This window comes from Somniosus microcephalus, chromosome 18 (genome assembly GCF_052327205.1).
Source record: "Somniosus microcephalus isolate GS21.2 chromosome 18, FLI_Smic_1.0, whole genome shotgun sequence".
Classification (NCBI taxonomy): Eukaryota; Metazoa; Chordata; class Chondrichthyes; order Squaliformes; family Somniosidae; genus Somniosus; species Somniosus microcephalus.
The window spans coordinates 19,208,977-19,236,152 of record NC_141004.1 but is presented as its reverse complement, the minus strand read 5'-3'; the positions used below and the strand labels follow the sequence as shown (position 1 = coordinate 19,236,152).

The 27,176-nt window shown below is 42.9% G+C and overlaps 1 protein-coding gene across 4 annotated transcripts in view; it reads left to right on the top strand.

Annotated features, from left to right (window-relative positions):
• LOC147105079 (AMP deaminase 2-like) overlaps positions 1 to 27,176 on the top strand; it is a 172,381-nt gene that overhangs the window by 102,534 nt on the left and 42,671 nt on the right. For all 4 annotated transcript variants that reach the window (XR_015081674.1, XM_086011145.1, XM_086011147.1 and 1 more), the window contains exons 4-10: positions 1,574 to 1,642; positions 4,173 to 4,284; positions 6,545 to 6,731; positions 11,131 to 11,272; positions 13,541 to 13,630; positions 15,041 to 15,170; positions 21,254 to 21,448. Coding sequence is in view for 3 of the 4 variants with exons in the window: in XM_086011145.1 (XP_085867271.1) it covers positions 1,574 to 1,642; positions 4,173 to 4,284; positions 6,545 to 6,731; positions 11,131 to 11,272; positions 13,541 to 13,630; positions 15,041 to 15,170; positions 21,254 to 21,448 (925 nt within the window). In the remaining variant the exon portion in view is untranslated. The remainder of the gene's footprint in view (positions 1 to 1,573; positions 1,643 to 4,172; positions 4,285 to 6,544; positions 6,732 to 11,130; positions 11,273 to 13,540; positions 13,631 to 15,040; positions 15,171 to 21,253; positions 21,449 to 27,176) is intronic.

Below are 27,176 nucleotides of genomic sequence, written 5' to 3'. Positions count from 1 at the left end.
ACGTATTCAAATTGCGCAAGTTGATGTGTGTTGAAAGTAACTTGAGAGATGTTACTAAACCTACTTGTCTGTTTGCCAAACGCACACTCAGTAAAACCCTATACGTTGGCTACAAGTCTGACAAAATGAAAATCCAAATTGATAAAAAGGTGTAATTGCCTTCATGTGTTGAAAACATGCCTTGGGCAAAGAATAAGATAACTGCGATTGGAGTGGTAAGGTTCCAGTGTTCTTCTCCATATCTCTGCCCTCTCTACCTGCTTTTCCTTTTTTATGTTCATCCTTCAGGCTGCCTTTTCTAATAAAATGCCATTGCAAGTGGAACTCAGTTCTCAGTACTGTGTAGAAGCCTTTTTTTGGGGGGGTTCCTCTTCAGGTGGCCTAATATTACAAGTTAGAGCCTGCTAGCCAGAGAGTTGTGGGTTTGCCTAAAGACTGCCTGTTGCTCAAACATGCCTGCCTCAGCCGGGTGATTCTGTAGGGGAAGCTAGGTTGAGTGCTGCAGAAAAACGTGATGTTCTGTCTCCAGGGAGACAAAACCGATGATGCCAAATGTTGTCACTGTGCCACAAAGCAGCATAGATGATGTGGGCATGGGGAAATAACAGTGAGCAGCTCTTTTTATATTTAAAAAAAAAAGTGTTTGGAAATATGCTGGGGAGGGATTGGAATAAAATACTGTTTTTAAAAGGTACAGAAAAAAACGTTCATCTTCGTGTCATTGAAAATTTACTCGAGCCTCTTGGCCCTTAATCATAACCCAACCTTCATGGAACCCTCAATCATGGCTGTGGACTATTTGTAACTTAGATACTGTTTTGCTCTGGCTGTTTAGGCTCAATGCATGTGGCCAATCCTATTGTTGGTGCGAAAAATAAGCTATAAATGCATGTCATAGACTGCCCTCATTTTTAACGGTGCTTGTGCATTGAACTCTAAGTTGTACAAGTTTCTATTTGAACAGAACTTAAATAATGCTCGGTTTTTTTTTAAACCAGGGTTTTGTTGTCTCATGCCCAGCTTTATCCATGTTGGGCTCCTTGTTGCCACCGCTTTGGTTGCTATGCATTCCTGTTGCAAGGCTTCCCAGTGCTTTCACAGTAATGGTAGTCTGTGGCAAGTGGAATTGAAGATCCCACTTGTGTTTAAAATGCTATTGTATGGCTGCCAAAGTTTAGGACTGTTTAAGAGTTGATAATCTGAATGAAGGTAGTAAATATTTTTGTCTGTGGTGAAAAGCTTCCCCACGTATCACCAACCATTTTAATCTGTATTCCGGTCTGCACAAACAACCAAGAGTACACAAATGATTAGAGGATTTGCACAATTGTTCTAGAGAGTGTATAGGGGATCTGAGAGCCTCTTATTAGTTTAAAAGGTTGAAGGGGGGGAGGAAATAAAAAAAAAATTATCTTTTAAATTATTAAAATACTTTGATTTGGCACAGCTTGTGAACCGCAGTTAGAAAATATGTTTGCTAATATCTGGATTAACTGGCTTGTTTTCTCTCTCTCTTTTCCATTTCCCCTTTCTCTCCTCGTATCTTTGCCTTGCTTCTGCCTGCCGTCCTCAGACTAGAACCAGAAATTTTACTCAGAGCCAAACAGGACTTCATGAAAATTGACAGCGCTACAGATCTACAGTGAGTCTTCCTGCACTCCCCGAAGGAGTGCATCTTCCACATGGTACCAATCGTGTGTCTACAGATCCGTCATGCATGTTCTCTGCTTTCTGTTTCTTTTTTGCCCTTTCACAGGTTTTGGTCAATGGACCGTTTATGCGAACGGCCAGACTGATCATTGATCACTGTCCTTTTTAGCACTGACCCAATGCAGGATCAGTTTCTCATTTAACAAAGGTTTCAATGCCAGATAGACTGATTGCAGAACCCAGATACGGCTAAAACGTGTTGTGTTTTGTGTTTTTTTTTACTGATTGTGTTACTTTTAATAACCACTGAGATCATGTCTTGTTTTTTTTTTTGCATTGCCCAATTTTGTTCTGAAGTTCAAAGTAAAAAGTAGTATTGTAAGAAGTGTGCCTGATTTTGAATACTATGTTTGAATTTTGACATGGTTTTCAATTTTGTTCTTCCAATACATAGATTATGACTTTATTAGGCTACAAACAAATGTTCGCTCTATGGTTGATGTATTGTGGCCACCGGGAGTTTGTCACAATTTTATTCAGTTTCTGCATTGCAAAAGTAATGGGCCATGGAGACAGAACTAGTTACTGTAGAACTGCGGATTGTTCAAGTGTCTCTGATTCTTTCATACTAACCTCCAGAATTCAGTCTTGGTGCAACGGGAAATTGGCAACCGTGCCTTTCACTTGTGCCATGGATAGTCTCTAACTTCCACGAGTGTTCCTGTGATTTCTCTCTACGGAGAGCAAGACTGTGGGGTGGGGGAGCAGTGCCAAGCCTCTGCTGCAGCTGAAGCTCCCAGCCAAGTGTGCCATGAACCGAGATGGGCTACTCCCCCTCCCAAAATGGCCATATTATGAATGCCACTCTCAATCTGTGTTCTGTGCTGTCCATTTAATAGCACAGCTGAGATAAGCAACTCCCAAGTGTGAGAATTGCAAGGCAAAAAGCTGCTTAACCACTCCATGGGACAGCACCTGCTCTGCCAGTGCACCTCGCCAACCTTTGAATGTTTACTTTATAACCTCTATCTTTTAGAAATGGCTTGAAAATCTGATTTCTCGATTTGTTATTTTGAAAGCTGAGGATGTCTTTGTTATAGTAACTAAGCCAGCACAGAGAGAACCACTTCTACAGGTGATTCAGTGCCAATGGGAACAATGCGGAAAGGAGGAGAAAATATTCTATGATGTGACTTTTTAAAACATTTTATTCAGGAGAAAGAGACTGAAAGCTATTTGCAGATCAGGAACTGATGGGTAGCACTGCATTCTTCTAGGCTGGCGATTTTGGATGTAAAGGAATTCTTCAGGCTTGTTACGCGAGCTTAGGTAGCAATTAGTCACAGTAGGAACTGCACAGTAATCCGATCTGAACAGCTGTGCCGGTTTTACTGAGATACTGGGTTATCAGCAGTTCATAACTGGGAGGCACTCTCATTCTGTGAAGTATTGTTTAGAATAGGAACAGGAGTAGACTATTCAGCCTTCCTAGCCTATTTCACCATTCTATTAGATCATGGCAGAATGAAGCTTTAATCAGCAAAAATGGACATAGTGAAGCTCCGGAAAGATTGAGCAGGCTGGGGCTCTTCTCTGGAAAAGAGAAGACTAAGAGGAGACCTTTATAGAGGTCTTTAAAATTATGAAGGTGTTTCAATATGACAGACATGGAAAAATTGTTTCCACTTGGTGGGACAGTCCAGAACAAGGGACCATAAATATATAAGATAGCCACTAACTGATCAAATAAAGGATTTAGAAGCAATTTCTGTACACACAGTAGGGTGAATGTGGAGCTCGCTGCTACTTGGAATGATTTGAAGCAGAGAACATCGACTCATTTTAAGGGGTGTCTTGATGCATACATGAGGGAGAAGGGAATAAGAGGTAGAGTGGGATGAGGCTCGAGGAGTATAAACACAAGACATAGACCAGTTGGGCCAAATGGCCACAGTTTCTATGTAATTCTGTGCACTGCTTGCCATTTGGGAAACTGCACGTTGGGTGCTTCCTGATAGGAGGATACTGCAGCCAGGTAAACCAAGATGCACCCAACATGCGCCGACGGTTTGAAAGACGCTCGTTTATAAAGTCCTTGGGAACGTAAAACTGCTGAAATATTCATTGTGAAAATTCTGTTGCTTAACTTAACACTGAAAATTTTGGTTTTAAGCATGCTTACCAATTAACAGGTCTTTGAGAGCAGACAAATGTATTGGGTCCATGTAGCAGTTTTTACCAAGCTGGTGTTCAGATTGGAATTTGTGTAGGTATTAAGCTTCTACCATATTATATTCTTGTAATTACTGTAACACTTTTTAAATTCAAGTGACTGTGGATTCCCAGCTCTGGCATAATGTGGTCCCCTAATTTGCATTAATTTGATGATTTCGGACAGTGAATCTTCTCTAATAAATGCAAATACTTCGAGATGTAGCCTTGCAATGAACTCAAGTGTTCCAGTCGGATACTTAATGAAATGTGAGATGTTTTATAACCTGCTTTTTGGACGTTTTCCTTAGATACTACAAGGACCAAATTGATTCCACAGCAGAGAAGTATCCAGAAGAGCAGGAGCATGATCTTGTGCGGGAATTCCAGCGAGTTAGCATATCTGGAGAGGAAAAATGTGGGGTACGGCAGAGCTTTGGACTCTTGTATGTGGTTTTTGGGAGATGGGTGGGAACAGCTTTTGGAATAGATACACTTGATCTTCCGTGCTACAAAGTAAAATGTTTATTGTGAAAATTGTTCGTCACACACTTTTTATTTAACATGATGGTTTCTTTTGATTAGCCACAAACAGATTAAGGAGGTTTTAAGATTTCTCTACATTTGTTTTAATTGAGGTATTTTTCTTCCCCTGTTCCTCCAGTGGTCTCCCTTTTTATGGTAGATTATCAGCAGAGGGCAGGGTGGGTTGCTTTCCTCCATTTCTACCTCTCCTTCATTGTGTAAGGCATAGTGCGCCCTGCCATTCTATAGCACTGTCTGGTATAATGGCTGCCATTTCAAAAATGCAGTGAAGTGATTTTGAAGATGTTTCAAATCCGTACACCTTGCTACTCAATTTACTTTAATTTTGAGTTGTTTCTGCAGTTTGAAATTTGTCAACAGGCACTCCTAACTGTTTGTCAGGCAGTCACAGTGGTTTGTAATTATGCTGCTCCACCTAGTAGTAAAACAATTGTATGGGTCCATGAATCCCAACATATTGGGTTGCCAGTGTGGAATGGGCTCTCTGGGGTGGGGTGGTAGGGGGTGGGGCATTTCCCACATGGAGGAAGGAAGAATTGCTGGGTGAGTTAGTGTGGGTCACAGTTGCACATGTTGGAGATTAGATTAAAAAATGTCATTACAAAGGCTATGGGGAAGACCATCTGCCCACCCTTTGCTGGTGTGTGGCACTTAATGAAGTGGGAGGGAGTAAAATGCATGGCACGATTAATTATTAAGACATCGGGCAGGATTTTCATTGGGCCATGGAGGCGGGATTGGAGGCATGTGGGGGGCTAAAATCTCGAAATCAGGGGGCACGAACCCATCCCGCCTCCATGTCAGTTTCAAAGGAGGCGGGTACCTGACCCGCACTGGGACCTGCCTCCGAGGCGGGAAGGGGATTGGTGCCAATTAATTGCATGTTAACAGGCAGTTTTTAGCCTAATCCCTATTTTCATTGTTGAAATGTGGGATTCCCGACGGCTCCAAACCACGCCAAGTTAGCGAGGTGGGCCGTCGGGATGAAGGGCTTGGAGGGGTCGAGATGTCCGGTGTTCAGGTGAGTGATGGGTGCATGAGTGCAGAGGTAAGTGTGTTTGGTGTGTGTAAAGTGTTTAAAGAAGTTGTACTTACATTTACATACCTTTGCAGCCTTCCTTCCTTCAGGTCTCAGGAGTCCCTCATCTCACCGGCGCAGAAAGCAGAATGGCCACGATCTGTCAAAAGTTCCAGCATTCAGCTTTCTGTTCCGGGGAGATCTCTAAATTATCCTGACAGGAAGTAATTAACTTGGAGTACAGATTGTCAGTGTTTGACAGCTTCAAAGAACTGTCGAACGCTGATATTTCATCTGTCAAAAGGTCTTGACGGATGAAATATCAATCTGTGATGTCACCTGTTGCCGGGTGGCCCTTAATTGGCCTGCTGGGCGGACTCAAAGGTCAATCAAGTCTATCGCGTGGGTTGGCTAGAACTCGATGGAGGCGGGACTACTACCCCGAAAGTTGTAGTTCCGCCTCCTCGATGAAAATCCAGCCCATCCTGTATTGTATTAACTTCCTTATTGTGTGGGAAACAGCACATTGGAGCCCCAACATTCTGCACTTGGAAATGGTAGGTCATGGGTTTGCACTTCTGTGTTCCACCATGGGTCGGTTCCCTCACAAGGAGGAGGGCAGAATTGAAGGAGGAATTGGCGTGGGCCATTTTTATGTGCCTCTTGGATGTGGGTTTTAATCTGATGGTGAGATTGCTGGAAGGTGGCAGCAGGTTGTCTGTTTGTTTGCTCTCTTCGGGGACTGTAACTGGTGCAGACTGTCATAAGAAAATAAGATAAAAGGGAGAGAATATTTTAAGAATGCCGGATAGATCTGGTAATCAAGAGAGTATCTTCACCATTTTAATAATTTAAGTTTTGTCTAAAGCAAAATAATTTAGAATACCAAGAAAGATTGTGGGGATAATGAGATTCTATATTGTGATGATATCCTTGTAACTTTTTAGAAAGAAATTTTGAGAGACCAAAGAAGCGGTGTTGTGTATTTTTTAAGTACTTCTTGATATTTAGTTCCTTCTTACTAGGAGTTTATAAGCCATTAATTTAGTAAGTTCTAATGGGAACATGACCCACAAATAATAAATTTATGGTTTCTAAATATACTGTTATTCATCCTAGGTCCCTTTCACAGACCTTCTGGATGCTGCTAAGTGCGTTGTCAAAAGCCTGTTTGTTCGAGAGAAGTACATGGCTCTGTCCTTGCAGGGCTTCTGTAAGACAACTAAGGAGTTTCTGGAGCAACTGGGAGACAGGCAATGTCAAGTAAACCTATATGATGAAATGCTGGAAACACCCATTTCACCAGGTGAGATCAGACGACATAAAATTGTCAACAACAATATGTATTTATATAGCCCCTTTTAATGTAGTCAAATGTCCCAAGGTGCTTCACAGGAGTGTTATCGGAGCTACATGAGATGCTAGGGCAGGTGACCAAAAGCTGGGTCAAAGAGGTAGGTTTTAAGGACCGTCTTAACAGAGGAAAGAGAGGTAAAGAGGCGGAGAGGTTTAGGGGGGGAATTCCAGAGCTTGGGGTCTTGGCAGCTGAAGGCACGGCCACCAATGGTGGAGTGATTAAAATCTGGGATGCTCAAGAGGGCAGAATTAGAGGAGCGCAGATATCTCAGGGGTGTTGTAGGGTTGGAGGAGATTACAGAGATGGGGAGGAGCGAGGCCATTGACAGATTTGAAAACCAGGATGAGAATTTTAAAATCGAGGTGTTGCTTAACCGGGAGCCAATGTAGGTCAGCGAGCACAGGGGTAATGGGTGAACGGGACTTGATGCGAGTTAGGACACGGGCAGCAGAGTTTTGGATGACCTTAGGTTTATGTAGGGTGGAATGTGGGAGGTCAGCCAGGAGTGTGTTGGAATAGTCAAGTCTAGAGGTAACAAAAGCATGAATGAGAGTTTCAGCAGCAGATGAGCTGAGGCAAGGGCGGAGACGGACAATGTTACGGAGGTGGAAATAGGCAGTCTTAGTGATGGCGAGGATACGTGGTCGGAAGCTCATCTTCGCAGCAAGCAGTTATTGGAAACATTAGGTGGCAGATAGCAATTGCTGTCGGATGTCAAATAAAAAATAATCTGATGGCTGGCATATTGGCAAACAGGAACTTTTTTTTGTAAATATAAGGGGAAACAGCACATACTGTATAAAGATTACAAATCAAATGCTGTTGGTTCAAGGTATTTTTTTTGAGAAATGTGATGTGTTGTAAGAATCAAAAGTTGTGGTATCACTTGATCGGCTGTTAAAGGACTAGTTTTAATCACTACAGCAGGTAGAGAAAAAATTTAAAGGGACTGATACACCACTAGTTCCTCTAGATTTAAGCTCTTAAAACAAGTTAATGCAAGAACATCAGTTTCAAACTGAATGTAACCCATGTACCAATAGCAGCCCATTATTTTGTGAAAATAATGTCATGTATCTTGCTGCTGCTGGTTAAATACACAGAGAAACTATAATATCACTGTAGAAGAGATTTTTAATTACAAGATTTACTGCAAATTGGATTATGCTTAACGAAGAAGGAACCTGCTGTTTACTAGTGATTAAACACACAGGTTTTCTACACAGTCCCCACTACTTGTACTGCAAGCAGCTGCATATATTGAGCAGTTTAGTAAGTACTTACCCTCTACTTACCAATTTAAAAGGAGCTGCAGATTTCGGGCAAGTTCAGGTCTTCAGTCAGCAGTTTGGGTGGAGATAAGGAATAATAAGGGGAAAAAGTCACTAGTGGGCGTAGTCTATAGGCCTCCTAACAGTTGCAACTCTGTTGGTCGGAGTACAAATCAGGAAATAGTTGGGGCTTGTAATAAGGGAACAGCTATAATCATGGGGGATTTTAACTTTCATATTGATTGGACAAATCAAATTGGGCAGGGCAGCCTTGAGGAAGAGTTCATAGCGTGTATTAGGGACGGGTTCCTTGAGCAGTATGTAACTGAACCAACCAGGGGGCAGGCAATCTTCGATCTGGTCCTGTGTAATGAGACAGGATTAATAAAAAATGTCCTAGTAAAGGATCCCCTTGGAATGAGTGACCATAACATGGTTGAATTCCAAATTCAGTTGGAGGGTGAGAGAGTTGGATCTCAAACCAGTGTACTGAGCTTAAATAAAGGAGACTATGAAGGTATGAGAGCAGAGTTGACTAAAGTGGACTGGGAAAATAGATTAAAGTGTAAGATGGTACATGAGCAGTGGTGTACATTCAAGGAGATATTTCACAACTTTCAAGAAAAATATATTCCAGTGAGGAAAAAGGGGCGTAAAAGAAAAGACAGCCATCCGTGGCTAAGTAAAGTAATAAAGGATAGTATCCGACTGAAAACAAGGGCATATAAAGTAGCCAAATCTTGTGGGAGGATAGAAGATTGGGAAGCATTTAAAAGCCAGCAAAGAGTAACTGAAAGATTAATTAAGAAAGGGAAGATAGATTATGAAAGTAAACTAGCAAAAAATATAAAAACAGATAGCAAGAGTTTCTACAGTTATATAAAATAGAAAAAGGGTGGCTAAAGTGAATGTTGTTCCCTTAGAGGATGAGACCGGGGAATTAGTGGTGGGGAACATGGAGATGGCAAAAGCGCTGAAAAAATATTTTGTATCAGTCTTTACAGTAGAGGACACTAAAAATATCCCAACACTGGACAAACAGGGGGCTATAGGGGGGGAGGAACTAAACACGATTAAAATCACTAAGGAGGCGGTACTCGGTAAGATAATGGGACTAAAGGTGGATAAATCCCCTGGACCTGATGGCTTACATCCTAGGGTCTTGAGAGAAGTAGCGGTAGGGATTGTGGATGCATTGGTGGTAATTTTCCAAAACTCCCTGCATTCAGGAAAGGTCCCAGCAGATTGGAAAACTGCTAATGTAACGCCCTTATTTAAAAAGGGAGGCAGACAAAAGGCTGGAAACTATAGACCAGTTAGCCTAACATCTGTGGTTGGTAAAATGTTGGAGTCCATTATTAAGGAAGCAGTAACAGGACATTTGGATAAGCATAATTCGGACAGAGTCAACATGGTTTTACGAAGGGGAAGTCATGTTTGTCAAATTTGCTCGAATTCTTTGAGGACGTAACAAACAGGGTGGATAAAGGGGAACCAGTGGATGTGGTGTATTTGGACTTCCAAAAGGCATTTGACAAGGTGCCACACAAAAGATTACTGCACAAGATAAAAAATCACGGGATTGGGGGCAATATACTGGCATGGGTGGAAGATTGGCTATCTAACAGAAAACAGAGTTGGGATAAATGGTTCATTCTCGGGTTGGCAATCACTAACTAGTGGTGTTCCGCAGGGGTCAGTGCTGGGACCCCAACTCTTTACGATCTATATTAACGATTTGGAGGAAGGGACCGAGTGCAATGTATCCAAGTTTGCCGACGATGCAAAGATAGGAGGGAAAGCAGTGAGTGAGGAGGACATAAAAAAACCTGCAAAAAGACATAGACAGGCTGGGTGAGTGGGCAAAAATTTGGCAGATGGAATATCATGTTGGAAAGTGTGAGGTTATGGCAGAAAAAATCAAAGAGCAAGTTATTATCTAAATGGAGAGAAACTGCAAAGTGTTACAGTACAAAGGGATCTGGGGGTCCTGGTGCATGAAACACAGAAGGTTAGTATGCAGGTACAGCAGGTGATCAGGAAGGCCAATGGAATCTTGGCTTTTATTGCAAGGGGGATGGAGTATAAAAGCAGGGAAGTCTTGCTGCAGTTATACAGGGTACTGGTGAGGCCACACCTGGAATACTGCGTACAGTTTTGGTTTCCATATTTAAGAAAAGATAGACTTGCTCTCGAGGCAGTTCAGAGAAGGTTCACTCGGTTGATTCCGAAGATGAGGGGGTTGACTTATGAGGAAAGGTTGAGTAGGTTCGGCCTCTACTCATTGGAATTCAGAAGAATGAGAGGCGATCTTATCGAAACATATAAGATTGTGAGGAGGCTTGATCGGGTGGATGCGGTGAGGATGTTTCCACTGATGGGTGAGACTAGAACAAGGGGGCATAATCTTAGAATAAGGGGCTGCCCTTTCAAAACTGAGATGAGGAGAAACTTCTTCACTCGGGTAGTAAATCTATGGAATTTGCTACCTCAGAGTTGTGGAAGCTGCGACATTAAATAAATTTAAAACGGAGATAGACAGTTTCCTAGCTGATAAGGGAATAAGGGGTTACGGGGAGAGGGCAGGGAAGTGGACGTGAGTCTAAGTTCGGATCAACCATGATCCTATTGAATGGCGGAGCAGGCCCGAGGGGCCGTATGGCCTACTCCTGCTCCTACTTCTTATGTTCCCACCTCATTAAAGTGCGATTAGCTTAGTGATGAGATTCTGGGTGCACCTGCTAACAATTACGAGAGGCGTTGCTAAATGGAGATTTCCTAAATATATCCGTTAACTTCGCTTTTTGGTTTTACCGTCCACTATGAATAGCAGGAAAAGCTCGGTGAATTATAATGAAATTATAATGGCTTTCTTTATAAACGCAATTACAGTTTTGCTACAGTTGGCACGCAGACAAAATCTCCCCCTCATTAGTGTTTATGTTGCTGAACTGTACCTGCGCACAGCACCTGTGGGGTTCGGGTGTCCAGGTATTGTCCTCAGTGATGTATTGTGTAACATTGTACCAATTAGAAAGTGTTTGAGACTCTATCTTATCTTTTGATTTATCTTACAGATGCATCCATCCACTCGCCATTTGCTGAGGAGCATCCGTACAAAAACTGTGACCCAAATATAATGCCTGAGGATATTGGGTTTGGCTGCAAAATGATCGATGGAGTCACTCATGTGTACTCTAAATTGAATATTATGGACAAGTAATCAAAACTCTCTCTTATATAAAAAAATATATATACTGATATACTGAATTGCTTTTGATGTAACTTTGTATTTTCAATCCTCAAATACTGAATGCCATGGGTAACTTTCAGTTGCCCGTTCTCTTCGGTATGTTTGGTCAATGCTGATGCTTTCGGGCACTGATGCGTCCTTATTGACATCCAAGACTAGAACTTGTGGTGCCGATGTCTCGGGTCCACAATTAGAAACAAAAACATTATATTATTTTTAAAATAACTCTCAAGGTGGGATGCTTTTAGAGTTTTGTTTTTCCATGTTTTGTTGGGTTGGGACACTTCCAAGTGTTTAAGAGTTAGCATCCTTTTTATCATGACGGAGGGTATGGTCGTTGACATGAATCTTGTCATTCATGTGGAAATGACTTATGAAATAATACTGGGCGGCCTGCTGGTGGCGCTGTCCAGGGAGAGTATAAATACTCGGGCATGGGCCCAGCTTGCTCAGGACTTTCTTTAACAGGAACTAGTGAAGGACACAACTAGATCTCCATGTTGTGAAACAGTTGATTAAAGCCTTGTTTAATACTCAGACCAAGTGCCTCGTAGTTTTCTTACGTCAATAGTATTCTGGTAATGTTATTGGACTGAAGCTGCCTGATTGTCGTAAAAACCCAACTGGTTCACTAAGTCTGCCATCCTTACTTGGCGTGGCCTATGTGTGACTCCAGTACCACACCAACATGGTTTGCTCTTGAATAAAAACAGAAAATGTTGGAAATGCTTAGCAGGTCAGGCAGCATCTGTGGAGAGAGCAAGAGAGTTAACCTTCCAGGTCGACGGCCTTTCATCAGAGCCTTTCATGACCTGAAACGTTAACTCTCTCTCCTCTCTCCACAGATGCTGCCTGACCTGCTGAGCATTTCCTGTTTTTATTTCAGATTTCCAGCATCTGCAGTATTTGGCTTTTGGTTGACTCTTAATTTGACTCGAGTGCTACGTAGCCAACCACTCTGCTGCATGAAACTGCTGCACTGTATTGGTTCAAGAAGGGGCGGCCCACCTTCTCAAGGGCAAACAGGGGTTGGACAACAAATGACGGCCTTGCCAGTGACGCCCATCTCCTGAGAATGAATTTTAAAAATAGACTAGTTGTCCTTGTGCCCCAATACTCCCATCAAATAGAAATGAAGTACTGTAAGCTTGGTGGAAGAGACAAACTGAAGATGAATGTCGTCTTGTCTTCTGATAGCTATTAAGTGGAGGGGGTGTTCTTGCTCAGCCTCAAGTGTAAAAGCTTCATAACTTATTTGTGCTGCGGCCAGATATGTGACAATAAACAGCTGTGGTACAGAGCCAGAGATGTGACGTTTTAAAATATTTGCTGGCTTTTGATAGCTTCTCAACACCCCTCAGGAACAAGGCACAAGAACTGGAATTAGGTGATGTCACTGCACCTGGAAACGGCATATTTCCTTGGCTGAGTTGATGTTCTGGCAGTCTGCCCTCCCATCTACTGCTCTGTAACTAGGTTCTACAAAATGCATAGAAGAGCCATTCTCTCGCCACCTGTTGGCGTGTGGCTCAGCTGTAATTGGTAACCACATGGAAAATGAACGGCATAAAACCCACATCGTTTCATTCTATACCTCCATGCATAGGTGCAGCAATATCAATATTGGCCAGTTGCAGTGGAAGTATCAATATGCCTGTAGACTGGAGGAGAACTTGTGGTCTAGCAGTAGGATACAAGATTCTCATTTTGGAGTTTCCCCAAGTTTAAGTTCCAAGTTTGACCCATTTGAATTGATGCCCTGATGGAGCAGGTTTCCTCCTTTTCTTCCTACTAGGTAAAGCTCTTTGTGATAACTGAGCATTTCATCTCGAGGACGAGTCGATAATTCACACGGCTCATATGTAACATCATGAAACGACCTCCCCTATTGGTTGATGGTGGAATGGCATCAGTAGCAGCCTTCAGCTCTGTCTTCACTGTTGTAGTAGAATGGTGATTCTAAGAATACAAATCTAAGATGCAAAGGGACAAATGTGACCTTTTTTGGTAGTGTTGGTGGGGGAGTTGAGGGCTTTGAATCCCTCCATTTCCTCCTGACCTCACCAAACCACAATGGTTGAGTGCAGAAAGTTGAACTACACGTGCCTGCCAGTGCTACTGTAAAGCCAGCTGCTTGGCATTGCATAAGTGTCTTAATTTTTTTTAATGTATATGGAAAAAATTACTTCTAAATGAATAGAACCTGGAGTCTGAATTTAATCTGATTTGTTTAGGTCGACAGAACTGGACCTGCCTTGCCCAGATCTTCAGGAGTTCACTGCGGACATGAATGTTTTAATGGCCTTAATAATCAATGGACCAGTGTAAGTGCAAATGAATATGAATGCCTCAGCACTCATTAGATTGTTCTGTGCGATCACGACACCCAGCTCTGCCTCTCTTGACGCCCTCCACTGTCTCTAAATTGTCTCCGGTGATGGATGAGCAGAAATATTCTCCAACTAAATATTGGGAAGATCAAAGCCATTTCCTTCGGTCCCCACAACAAACTCGGTTCCCTAGCCACCGACTCCATCCTTCTCCCTGGCAACTGTCTGAGACTGAACCAGACTGCTCGCAACCTTGGTGTCGTATTTGACCCGGAGATGAGCTTCCGACTACATATCTGCGCCATCACTGAGACAGCCTGGTTCCACCTCTGTAGCATCGCCTGACTCCGCCCCTGCTGCAGCTCATCTGCTGGTGAACCCCTCATCCATGCCTTTGTTACCTCTAGACTTGACTATTCCAACGCACTCCTGGCTGACCTCCCACGTTCCACCCTCCATAAACTTAAGCTCATCCTTATCCTAACTCGCACTCAGTTCCATTCACCCATCACCCTTGACCTACATTGGCTCCCGGTTAAGGAATGCCTCGATTTTAAAACTCTTATCCTTGTTTTCAAATCCCTCCATGGCCTCGTCCCTCCCTATCTCTGTAACCTCCTCCAGCCCTACAACCCTCCGCGATATTTACACTCCTCCAACTCTGGCCTCTTGCGCATCCTCAATTTTAATCGCTCCACCATTGGCAACTGTGCCTTCAGCTGCCATGGCCCTACGCTCTGGAATTTCTCCCCCCCCCCCCTCTGCCAAACCTCTTAGCCTCTCTACCTCTCTTTCCTTCTTTAAGAATCTGCCCTAATATCTCCTTATGTGTTTTGGCGTCAAATTTTGTTACCGCTCCTGTGAAGCGCCTTGGGATGTTTTACTATGTTAAAGGCGCTATATAAATGCAAGTTATTTTTCCTTCCTGGCAGCACAGATTTGACTTTCACAGTGTGATCAGCTTTGTGTATTATGCAGTGAAGAAAGAACTAACAACTATATTAATCTCTGAAAGTTTCTTAAATATAGATAGAATCATAGAATGATACAGCACAGAAGGAGGCTATTCGGCCCATCATGCCTGTGCCGGCTCTTTGGTAGAGTTATCTAATTAGTTGCAGTCCCCTATTCTTTCCTTTTATAGCCCTGTTTTAAAAAAAAAAAAAAATTATTCCAATAGAGTGAGAAAAAGAGTAAATCTATGAAACACATAAATAAAATTTAGATTTGTGTTGCTTTGTCCGTGTAGTAGTGAGACTTTATCCCTAAAGTACAAGCTTTTTATAAAAGACTGACAATGGAAACCAATTATTTCAGATACATTACTTTAATAGAACTGATCTTATTCTATTAGTTTTATCTGAGTTGATGAAAAAAGAACTATTTTCCTTTTGCCCCCAACAGGAAATCCTTCTGCTATCGACGCCTGCAGTACCTGAGCTCCAAGTTCCAGATGCATGTCTTGCTCAATGAAATGAAGGAGCTGGCTGCTCAGAAGAAAGTACCACATCGAGACTTCTACAATATTCGCAAAGTAGGGAAACTGAAAACTTACCTTTTACTCACTCACTCACTCTCTCTCGTATCTTTCACTCACAGCCAACATTCCCTTTAAGCTGCGAGGCGCTCTGCAGGTCCCGCGCAGCCGGTGAGCCAGCTTTTAAATAGAAAAACTGCGCATGCGCGGAATTTTGAATGGGCCTCACAGCCTGTTAAAGGGACCGCGCGGGCCAAAAAAAAATTAGATGGAACATTGCTCACAGCCCCCTGGTATGTCTTCATCTCTTACGCCCCCCCTCGATATCTTTTACCACCACTGCAACAATTCAACCCTGATGATGCATCTTGTCTATACAGTAGGTAATGAGGAGTGGAGGATTTTTTGGGAAATAAACCAGATGTGACATTGAGCCAAGTCTGGTTGTCCCGATAAACTGCCAGTGCTCGTCACATGCTGCAAGCAGGGTACATGAATACCCTGTAGGGGTATTTCTGTATGGAGAGGTGGTTGTCATAAGTACAAATAAAAACCTTTTTCATAACAATTTTACTTAAGCCTGTTGCTTACGAGGATGTTTTGTAAGAGGTGCTTGTATGTAATTGGCACCAGTGCAATGTGAAAGAATGCACTGTTGCTAGAAGTACTTCCAGCAAACGAACCTTCCCTCATTATTGAATGAGTTAAACAATATTGAGCCTAGTACTATCTACTCTTAATTCAAAGTTGCTTCATTCAAATTTCTGAAACTTTCAGCACTAATTTTCACTTTTCTATATTATTTACATTGAGTTATTCACTAATTTGAATTAAGTAATTTTTTTTAGTGCTAAAGGTGACTGAATTATCAGGAGTAGACTGTTAAGAAAAATAAATGAATTTTAATGGAAATAAATCTCTCCATCTCCGCACTGCTTAATAAACATGAACCCCCATACAGACGGGGAAGAATGCTCGAGTTAAGTGCACCATCACCGTCCTTATCCCATCTCCAAAACGTGTGTGCAGCATCATAAGCGGTGTGGAAATGGGATCAGAAATATCTGGGGGTTTTTGTAATTATGGATGCGAGGATGGTGGTGCTGGGAAATGGAACACATTGTATTTCAGGCGCCCAGTGGCAGCAGGAAACACTCGTAGATCAGGGGGTAACTTGGCTAGATGCAGAGTACAGATCTGTGCCTCAGCCCCAACTACAAGAACACCGCCTGCTGGATCAGTGAGCCATTTTAAAATTTCTCTTTAGGGCTTCGTTGATTTGATATTACCAATCAGTGCCTAATTAGGGTTAGTTTTGTGTTGTAAACCCACACAATCTGGAAACTGAATTGAAGCTGTCTCACCTCATTTCACATGGGATCCTTAAAGCGAGAAGACAGAAAGTTTGTTCCCATCTGCTTACACTGGATTTAAACTCTGGGGTAACAATACATTGCACTAATCCACAGTGCCATCCAAATATTTTTAATTAACAGTTTTTCTGTATTACCTGCTTCCCTTCCTCACCCCCCTCCCTTTTTATTTTTGGTACCCGCATTTGCACTGCCTTCTTTCAGCCCACCAGTTTTGGGTATGTTAGTTAACAGAATGCCTCGGTCCGTGGAGGAAGGTTGGAATGCCAGCTGATCGATGACTGAATCTTGGTAGATGTATCAGAGTTCTGAACATAGAAGCATTAAAACTGTGTTCCCTACGTTGCAGAAAAAAACCTAGTATTTGTACTGTACAAATTTAAGATGAGCTCCTGGGGCAGGGGCAACATAACAAAATTTCAGACTTAATGAAAACTCAGTTGCATTTTATTTCATGATTCATAAGAACATAAGGGGCCAGAACTTCGGGTCCCCACGGGTGAGTACACGCTGGGTACTCACACGTAGGCCCAACGAAAGTGCCGGTTTCACGCATGCACTGCGCATGCGCGGGAGACCGGAACTTCCGTTCCCTTGAAGGAAGGGGTCCACAGGTCGAACCCGTGCGCTGGAGAGGCTGCGCGTACGGCTGGAACTTCCGATTTTTTGGCAGGTTTCTCCGGGAGGGTAAGTCTCCAGCAGCTATGCTTTTAAAAAGCACTCGCAAGACCCGCTTTTAACAAGATAAGTGGTGAATTAAGTTAAATTAAAACATTTTTTCCACAAGTTTATTATTTTTAAATACTTTAAAGAAAGGTAAGTTTATTTTTTAGCCGTTAGAAACGAATTAATTTTTTCAAAAATGTAAATTATTGTTTAAAAGTTATTATGTAATTTATAGTTATTTTAAAAATGTGATTTAAAAAAAAAAAAAAATTATTTGAAGTTTTAGTGATGTTTTGGAGCTGAATTCACAGAAATCACAGAAACCCCACAATGCAGATAGAGGCCATTTCGGCCCATCGAGCCTGCACCGACACATATCCCACCCGATCCCCGTAACCCCTACACCAACACATATCCCACCCGATCCCCGTAACCCCACGTATTTAATCCCCCTAACACTAAGGGTCAATTTATCATAGCCAATCAACCTAACCCGCACATCTTTGGACTGTGGGAGGAAACCGGAGCACCCGGAGGAAACCCACGCAAACACGGGGAGAATGTGCAAACTCCACACAGACAGTCACCCGAGGCCGGATTCGAACCCGGGTCCCTGGCGCTGAGGCAACCGTGCTAACCACTATGCCACCGTGCTGTATTGTATTCATAGATTTGACAGCTCTTCCTGTCAAATCTATGAATACAGATTCCCTGCTACCATTGGCTCTCCATGGCCCACGTGATCCCAGGGGATGCTTCGAACTAACTGCGCCCCTGGGATACGCAAGCACTGCGCGCCGACAGTTGGAGCAGGCCCAGGATCGGAATCCCACGCGGGCCCACAGCACAATGGCCGGCGCGCTAGGTAAGTGCAGGTTGGAGGCTTGCACCTGCGGGAAGCCTCCGACCCGAATTTCTGGGCCCTTAAGAAATAGGAGCAGGAGTAGGCCATTCGGCCCTTCGAGCCTGCTCCACCCTTCAATGAGATCATGGCTGATCTTCTGTCTCAACTCCATTCACCAACCCTATCGCCATATCCCTTGATGCCCTTACTAGTCAGAAATCTATCGACTTCTGTTTTGAATATACACAATGACCGAGCCTCCACAGCCCTCTGGGATAGAGAATTCCAAAGATTCACCACCCTCTGTGCGAAGAAATTTCTTCTCATCTTAGTCCTGAATGGCCTACCCTTTATCCTGAGGCTGTGACCCCTAGTTCTAGACTCCCCAGCCAAGGGAAACATTCTACCAGCATCCACCCCATCAAGCCCTGTAATAATTTTGTATGCGTCAATGAGATCCCCTCTCATTCTTCTGAATTCAAGAGAATACAGGCCTAGTTTACTCAATCTCTCCTCCTACGATAGTCCCGCCATCCCAGGAATCAATCTCGTGAACCTTATGGCAAGTATAATCCTTCCTTAGGTAAGGAGACCAAAATTATACACAGTACTCCAGGTGTGGTCTCACGAAAGCCCTATATAATTGGAGTAAGACGTCTTTACTCTTGTACTCAAATCCTCTTGTAATGAAGGCCAGCATACCATTTGCCTTCCTAATGGCTTGCTGCACCTGCACATTCACTTTCAGTGACTCATGTACAAGGACACCCAGGTCCCTTTTGAGCATCTGCATTCCCTAATCTTTCACCATTTAGGAAATACTCTGCCTCTGTGTTTTTTCTACCAAAGTGGATAACTTCACATTTATCCACATTATATTTCATCTGCCATGTTCTCGCCCACTCACTGAGCCTGTCGAGATCCCCTTGAAGCCTCTTCACATCCTCTTCAAAACTGACACTGCCACCTAGCTTTGTATCATCAGCAAATTTGGAAATGTTACATTTAGTCCCCTCATCCAAATCATTGATATAGATTGTGAATAGCTGGGGCCCAAGCACCGATCCTTGCGGTACCCCACTAGTCGCAGCCTGCCATCCTGAAAAAGACCCGTTTATCCCTACTCTTTGTTTTCTGTCTGTTAACCAATTCTCAGTCCATGTTAGTATATTGCCCCCAATTCCATGTGCCCTAATTTTGTTCACCAACCTCTTGTGTGGGATCTTATCGAAGGCCTTCTGAAAATCCAAATACACCACATCTACCGGTTCCCCTTTGTCTACCCCATTAGTTACATCCTCAAAGAACTCCAATAGGTTTGTCAAACAGGATTTATCTTTCATAAATCCATGTTGACTCTGCCCAATCTTACTATTAGTTTCTACATGCCCAGTTATTGCATCCTTTATAATAGATTCCAGCATTTTCCCAACTACTGATGTGAGGCTAACAGGTCTGTAGCTCCCCGTTTTCTTTCTCCCTCCTTTCTTAAATAGCGGGGTTACGTTTGCTATCCTCCAATCTGCAGGAACCGTTCCCGAATCTATAGAATTTTGGAAGATGACAACCAATGCGTCCACTATTCCGATGGCCACCTCTTTCAAAACCCTAGGATGTAGGTCATCTGGTCCTTGGGATTTATTGACTTTTAGTCCTATTAATTTTGCTAGTACTTTTTTTTTTACCAATAGTAATTTCTTTTACTAATTTCTTTAAGTTCCTCATTCTCGCCACACCCTTGGTTTTCTCGTATTTCTGAGAGGTTTTTTGTGTCTTCCTCCGTGAAGACAGAAACAAAGTATTTATTTAATTTCTCTGCCATTTCCTCATTCCCCATTATAAATTCTCCCGTCTCTGACTGTAAAGGACCGACGTTTACCTTTGCCAGTCTTTTCCTTTTCACATACCTATAGAAGCTTTTACAATTCGTTTTTATATTTTTCGCTAGTTTGTGCTCATATTCCATTTTCCCTTTATCAATTTGTTGGTCCCACTTTGCTGATTTCTAAAAAGATCCCAATGCTCAGGCTGACTGCTTTTTCTGGCAATTTTATAAGCTTCCTCATTTGACTTAATGCTAGCTTTAATTTCTTTTGTTAGCCATGTTTGGATCACTTTTCCTTTTGGGTTTTTATACCCTAGAGGAATATGTGTTGCAAGTTATGCATTATTTCCTTGAATGTTAGCCATTGTATGTCCACCTTCATACCTTTTAGTGTAGTCTCCCAATCTACCATGGCCAACTTGTCCCTCATACCCTTGTAGTTTCCTCTGTTTAGATTGAAGACCTTAATTTCAGATTGGACTACATCACTCTCAAACTTAATGTAAAATTCAATCACATTATGGTAATTTATCCCTAAAGGCCCCTTTACCACAAGATTATTTTCTAATTACACAGTACCAGATCCAGAATAGCCTGTTCCCTGGTTGGTTCCCCCACATACTGATCCAGGAAACCATCTCGCATGCATTCCACGAATTCGTCCTCCACACCATTAGTAGTAATTTGATTTGCCCAGTCAATATGTAGATTAAAGTCCCCCATGATTACCATTTTGCCCTTGTTGCATGCACTTCTAATTTCTTGATTGATACTGTGCCCTACATTACCACTACTATGTGTTTTTATTAACTAAAAGCTTTCCGGTATTGTAGTTCAAATGTATACCCGGTCCCAGCCATGTACCACGCCTGAGCCAAGTACGTGGATTGCAAAGCTGAGCAAATGAGTTCACAATCAGTCTCCTCCTCCTCTGTCTGTTTTCCTTGTACATGATCCAGTAATTCACTGTGGCCGACCCTCAAAAGGTACATCCAGTGCATTTTAGGAGACCAATTGCATGGTTCCTGATGCACAAATACAAGATCTGTGGGGCCAGAGGGGAAACTAGGGTCCTTTTTATAAAAAAAAAATATTTAAAACACTGTTCAAAATTTAGTTTGTCACTAAATGTTTGGATTTCTTATTAAATCTGATTTATTGTTAAATCAAATTTAATTTGAATAACTTTATAGAAAATTGTGCAAGGTATCAGTATTTGAATATGACAATATTCTCCACTTACCGGTAAATACAGCCGTGTGTTTTTTATTAACTAAAAGCTTTCCGGTATTGTTGAAATTAGCATCTGCTAGACTCTCGTTCACTCGGTCATTCAAAAGCCTGCTCTGAGCAGCCAAGCAAATTTATTTGTGAATTCACGAGGATTTCTGCTGTTTTATATGGTTTTTTAACCTTTTCCCTTAACCAACAGGTTGATACCCACATTCATGCATCATCCTGCATGAACCAGAAACACCTGCTTCGTTTTATCAAGCGTTCAATGAAGAAGTACCCAGATGAGATTGTTCACGTGGAAAACGGAAAAGGACAGACGCTGAAGGATGTCTTTGAGAGCATGAACCTCACAGCGTACGATCTCAGTGTGGACACACTAGACATGCACGCGGTATGCACGCAGTGTCGCTTGCACGTGACACCAAAAACCTGTATTAATAACTATCGGTCACTAAGAACCCACTGCTTCCCACTGACTCCCACTTGGATGAGCTAGTTCATAGTCATGCCCAGAGCGGTCAGCTTTTCTGTGTTTTGATTGGTCAAACCGACATGCACTAAGGCTTGACAGGAACTTGTGTTCACCCTGCGATTCCTCACTTGGATTTCCTTCACATCTCTTCAACCCTAGTTACAGTGGTAAAGGTGTTGGAACAAGTTGCCGACCGGTATTTTTGCCACGGAATGGGGACTGATTCTGAAACAAAGGGAGGAGGGAAAACAAGTTGGGGGGAGTAAGAGAAACAAACAAAATATATGCAGTTTTCCTAGTACAAAAAAAGTGACTCTTAATGCAGCATTTAATACAAAATTATCTGTTGAGTTGGTGATTCAGAATTGCTACAGCTGTACAAGTCTTTTTGTTTCTTTGTTGCTGTTTAAATGTGCGCTAAACTTGAAGTACTTGGGTGTTGAAGTTGATCTGAACAGTTTCTCGTGTGTTGCAGTTAACTAAAATATGTTTTTCTGGAGCATATTACCTGACCATAACAAGCAAACTAATTTGGTTTGTGCACTCTCTCTCGTATCTTTCAATTCCTGTCCGTAACACACAGCTGAAAAAACCTGCAAACTAGTGCTGAGAATTTCCCCCCAAAAAAGTAATTTTACTGATTAGTTTTTTTATGTTTAGACCTTTTGTCATGTTTTCTCCTGGAGGTGCTGACACCTGCTGGCAGATGGTTGCATGGACACCCTGTGGTACCGTTCCAAGTGGCCAAATATCGTATGAATATATGGAAACGATGGGCAGGAAAAGACCAGTTGGTCCATCAAGCCTGTTCCACGCATGATGCCTGGAGCATCTTGCTACCCCACCAAACCTCTACCACCCCCTGCCATGTAATCTCCTGGGGTCTTCTATCTGATGTGATCTCAGCCCTTCCTTTATCTTGTAGACCTCTATCGGGTCGCCTCTAAGTCTATGCTGTTCTAAAGTAAGTTGACCCAGCTCTTTATGCCTGTCTTGAATAACTGAAGTTCTTTAAGCTGGGAATCATTCTTGTAGCTCTCCTCTGAACCTTTTCCAAGGCCGCTATATCAGCCACCATGTGAGGGGAACAAAACTGGGCGTAGTTCTCCAATCACCTGTATAATGACAGAATAGCCTCCTTTTAGAAACATAGAAGATAGGAGTAGGCCATTCGGCCCCTCGAGCCTGCTCCGCCATTCAGTGAGATCATGGCTGATCATCCAAATTCAGTACCCTGTCCCTGCTTTCTCCCCATATCCCTTGGTCCCTTTAGCCTTAAGAAATATACCTAACTCCTTCTTGAATATATTTAATGAATTGGCCTCCACTGCCTTCTGTGGTAGAGAATTCCACGGGTTCACCACTCTCTGGGTGAAGAAATTCCTCCTCATCTCTGTCCTAAATGACTTACCCCTTATCCTTAGACTGTGACCCCTGGTTCTGGACTCCCCGACCATCGGGAACATCCTTCCTGCATCTAGTCTGTCTAGTCCTGTTAGAATTTTATAAGTTTCAATGAGATCCCCTCTCATTCTTCTAAACTCCAGCAAGTACAAGCCCAATCGATCCAATCTCTCCTCATACGTCATTCCTGCCATCCCAGGTATCAGTCTTGTTAAGTCTGTGGGTTGTATTATAAATAATCACAGACTCCACTGTTAACAAAATAAAACACGTCTTTACTATTCAGAGGCTCGGGCGATTCTGCCCTAGTTAACGTATCACAACCCTTATATACTGGTGTGGTCACTATCGGTATTACAGTATACATGAGCCAATAGATAGTGCCACCCTAAAGTAGTGCTCTTAAAGGCGAACGGTTACATTCTATAGTTCCCTTAAAGGTAAACGGTTACATACACAACACTCCTCCCTTCCTAGCTTATTACTTAGAATCCCGTTAAACATACAATCTTCAACTTTATATAAACAGTTTGCAGATATACTCTCGATGGAGTCAACGTCATATAACAATTTACAGATATACTCTCAATGGAGTCAACGTCATATAACAGTTTACAAACATACTCTCAGTGGAATCAGTTTACAGGTTCAGTCTCTGTGGGAACAGTTCATAAATTCAGTCTCTGGTATTAATTCGTTCCAGACAGCATCCTCCATAGCCTTTTTTTTTTTTTTTTTAACAGCTTGTACTTTCGTCCTGTTGAACCAGCAGTGCGGACTTATACAACCCACTGGCTGTCTTGATAATGTCCCTGGATTTTTTTTACAAATTTAGCACCTTTCGTAGTGTTCGGACTGAGGTAGTAGAAGTAATAATATTTTAAACAGTTATTATTTTCTGCTTCTTCTTTTTCTTTTCTGCCTTTTTGAAACTCTCCGAGCTCTTTTCCCGGCTGCCATCTGTAGCGCCACCAACTCTCTATGTTCCTTAGACCTTAAGTGCTTCCTCAGGATTTCAGCACTTTGGGAGTTCCCATCACAATTTGGGCAGACCACATCCTCATAACATTCGGTGTCACTCAACAGGTCAAAACCCTTCTTCAAGCAATCATATTCATCCTGCTCTTCCTCGGATGTCTGCCCTTCCTTCCCTCCTGGCCTCATTTGTGCGTTCAATCCTTTCCCTTCCTTCAGGGATTTCGTTATCAGGCTATTTAATCCTTCTACTGAAGTAGCTGTTTCCCCATTCTCCTGTTCCCCTGGACGTAATTCAGCGTACTCCTCCATTTCATCCATCATTTTCTCCAATGCTTTCATCTTCTCTTCCTCTTGTACTTTGGCTTCCAGTGCTTGGAGAAGTTGCGCCTCGATGCTCTCTAGCTCATGTTCAGGGCCCATTCCCAGTTGAAACTGTTCTTCAAGTCGGTCAACCTCGGTAATTGCCGCCTCATATTTGTCTTGGGCTTCCTTCCATATTTTTATGAGTTCTGCCATGTCTTTCACCTCTACATCCTCATCTATGTATGGAACTTCTACCGATGAGTCTGTCTTGGCCCTGAGCTCCTCAAGAATTTCCTGCAGCCTTTGGACTTCTTGCTCATGTTCAACCTTTAGTTGCTCATATACTTCCAACGAAACTAGCTTTTCGGAGGTTGCTGAGTTAACCCCCTCTAGAATTGTAGTCTGGGCCTGTTCATACTGTTTTTTCAACTTCTCGCACTCTGCTTGTAAGGAGTCGTAGAGAAGAACTGGAATAAAATCCTGGCTTCCTGAAGATTCCTCTTCATTTGTTTCTTTCGCAATTTCCTGTTGGAGTTCAGCCAAGGCTGCTATGCTATCTGCCTCTCGAAGTCTCACTGCCATCAACTCTTCTTTATTCTTGCAGTCCATCTCAGCCATTTCCCGTTTACTTTCATTTAACTGAGTGAGTAGTCCCTTATTTTGGGCTGAGAGATATTGCACCTTCTCATGTAGACCCTTGCACTCCTTCTCTGCTTGACATAGCTGATTACCGCTGATTTGGTTCTGCGTTTCAAGTTCCAACATCCTTTGCTTAGCTTCTTTCAGTTTCGCCCCTATAAGCTCCTCTTGCAACATGGCCACATTATTCTCATCAGGTAAAGAAGCGTTTCTCTTTTCCATGTCCAAGATTTGTTTCTGCATCTCCTTAAGAGCACCCTGTGATTCAACTTCTCTTAACTTTGCCTGCACTAGCTCCGTCTCTAATTGCAGAACAAAATCCTCAGTGCAGCGTGATTTGCCCTTCTGCTGTATCTCTAGATCATGCAAATATTCTAACCCCTGAACATCATCAGGGAGATGTGATCGGTAATTGGTCACGATGGCTCTATGGTCGCTCTCTGCTTGAGCCAGTAGGTTCTGTTGTCTTTCCAGACTCTCCCATTCGGTGTCATAGAACTTTTTCATTGTTTTCATCTCTTGTACGAGGCGGTAACTTAATTGTTCTAATTGTTGTTGTACTTTGAAATAGCGTTGAGTTCGAGCCCGGTGTTCCTCCGTAATGCATATGTCTGTAGCTTGAACAGACTCAGAATTCTCTGTCTTTATGCACGCCATCGATTTTCCAACCTTAGTCCGTGAGTTAATGTTAACCTTGTTTTTCATACATAAGCTGGACTTATCGTCTTCCGGCTCAGAGTCTGAGCTGCTTGTCTGCACCGAGTCCTCACTCGTCATTGCTTGTCGGTAGTGCCATTCCATGTCTATTTTCTTGATCCACTCCCGTCCTAGAAGTGGTGGTCCTCCCTCAGGTAGTACGTACAAATTCATTCTTGGGTGTACTTTACCCCTATCTCTCACCTTGACTCTTATTTTCCCCATGGGGTATACGCGATGCCCCGTGTATGTCTGTAATACGAACTTGGTATCTCTTAAGGGTATGTGAGAGAATAGTCGGTGGTAGTCCTTTTGGTTGATGACTGATACAGCTGATCCCGTGTCCAGCTCCATTCGTACTTGGACTCCAGCTATTTTTAGTGTGACCCAGATCGTCTGTAGATCAGTTACTTTACCCACATTGTGGATTCTCAGACTATCCAACTCCTGGCTGTTTGGGTCTGAGTCTGAATTTTGTTCGTCTGAACTCTTTTCAGCCACCTGATGCACCTTGTTGTACTTTTCTTGTGGTGGTGGCTTCCTTTGTTTGTTGGTCTTCTTTCTGGACCTGCATACCTTCGCGATGTGACCCAGTTTGCCACATTTCCTGCACTCTTGATTCTTAAACCAGCACTGATTCTGGTCGTGCGTTGTCTTTCCACAACGGTAGCATTTGGAAATGCTTGCAGTAATTTGATCCTTCAGCACTGCTACGATCTCTTCGAAGGTCTGGTCCACTGGTTTAACTGGTGCTATTAGATGTTTCAAGAGCCCGTATGTTTTTGCTCCCATCGAATTTAACAAAGTTATTGCCTTGGCGTATATGGCTACGCAATATATTCCTATGCGTTCCCCATACGTGGCCCTGTCTTCTATTTCAGCATTAAAATCATTAATATTTCCTCGCTTAGGCATCTTCTTCTCTTTCCGAGAACAGCACAAGTATTTCTTTACTTATTATTAATTTTCTTCTCTTCTTGAGAACACCACAAGTATTGCTTTACTTATTTCTTGTTTCTGAAAATTCTAATTAATTTTCTTCTCTCTTCTTGAGAACACCACAAGTATTGCTTTACTTATTTCTTGTTTCTGAAAATTCTAATTAATTTTCTTCTCTTCTTGAGAACACACCAGCCTTTCTGAAAAATCTTATTACTTTCCTGAAATTCTGAATAATTTCCAAGATGGCGGTTTCCCGCTTCTTCCTTCTTCTTCAGCGGTTTCCCCGCGAAAAATGGCGGCTTTCCCGCGCTTCTCGCTCTCCCCGCCCACTTCGATGGCGGTTTTCCCGCGCTTCTCGGCGCTCTCCGCCCACTTCAATGGCGGTTATCACCCGTTCCCCGACGCTGACTTTCAGGCCGAGTGCGGGCCTTATCAGCGGATGCGATCGATGGCCCGACTGCGCCTCGCACTTGAAAGCGGCCCCCGGCCTCTGGCTCACCCGCTCGCGCGGCTCTTGCTCGCTCCCTCCCGGGCTCTGGCTTACCCGCTCGCGCGTTTCACCGCGGCTCTTATCAGGGATTGCGATCGCCCTGTCTTTGCAGCCAACGCTGCGGCTTACCCACGAGGTTATGGAGGCTTCAGGGTCCTAATGCCTGTCGCTTCCAGCCTGTCGGTTCCAGACTGG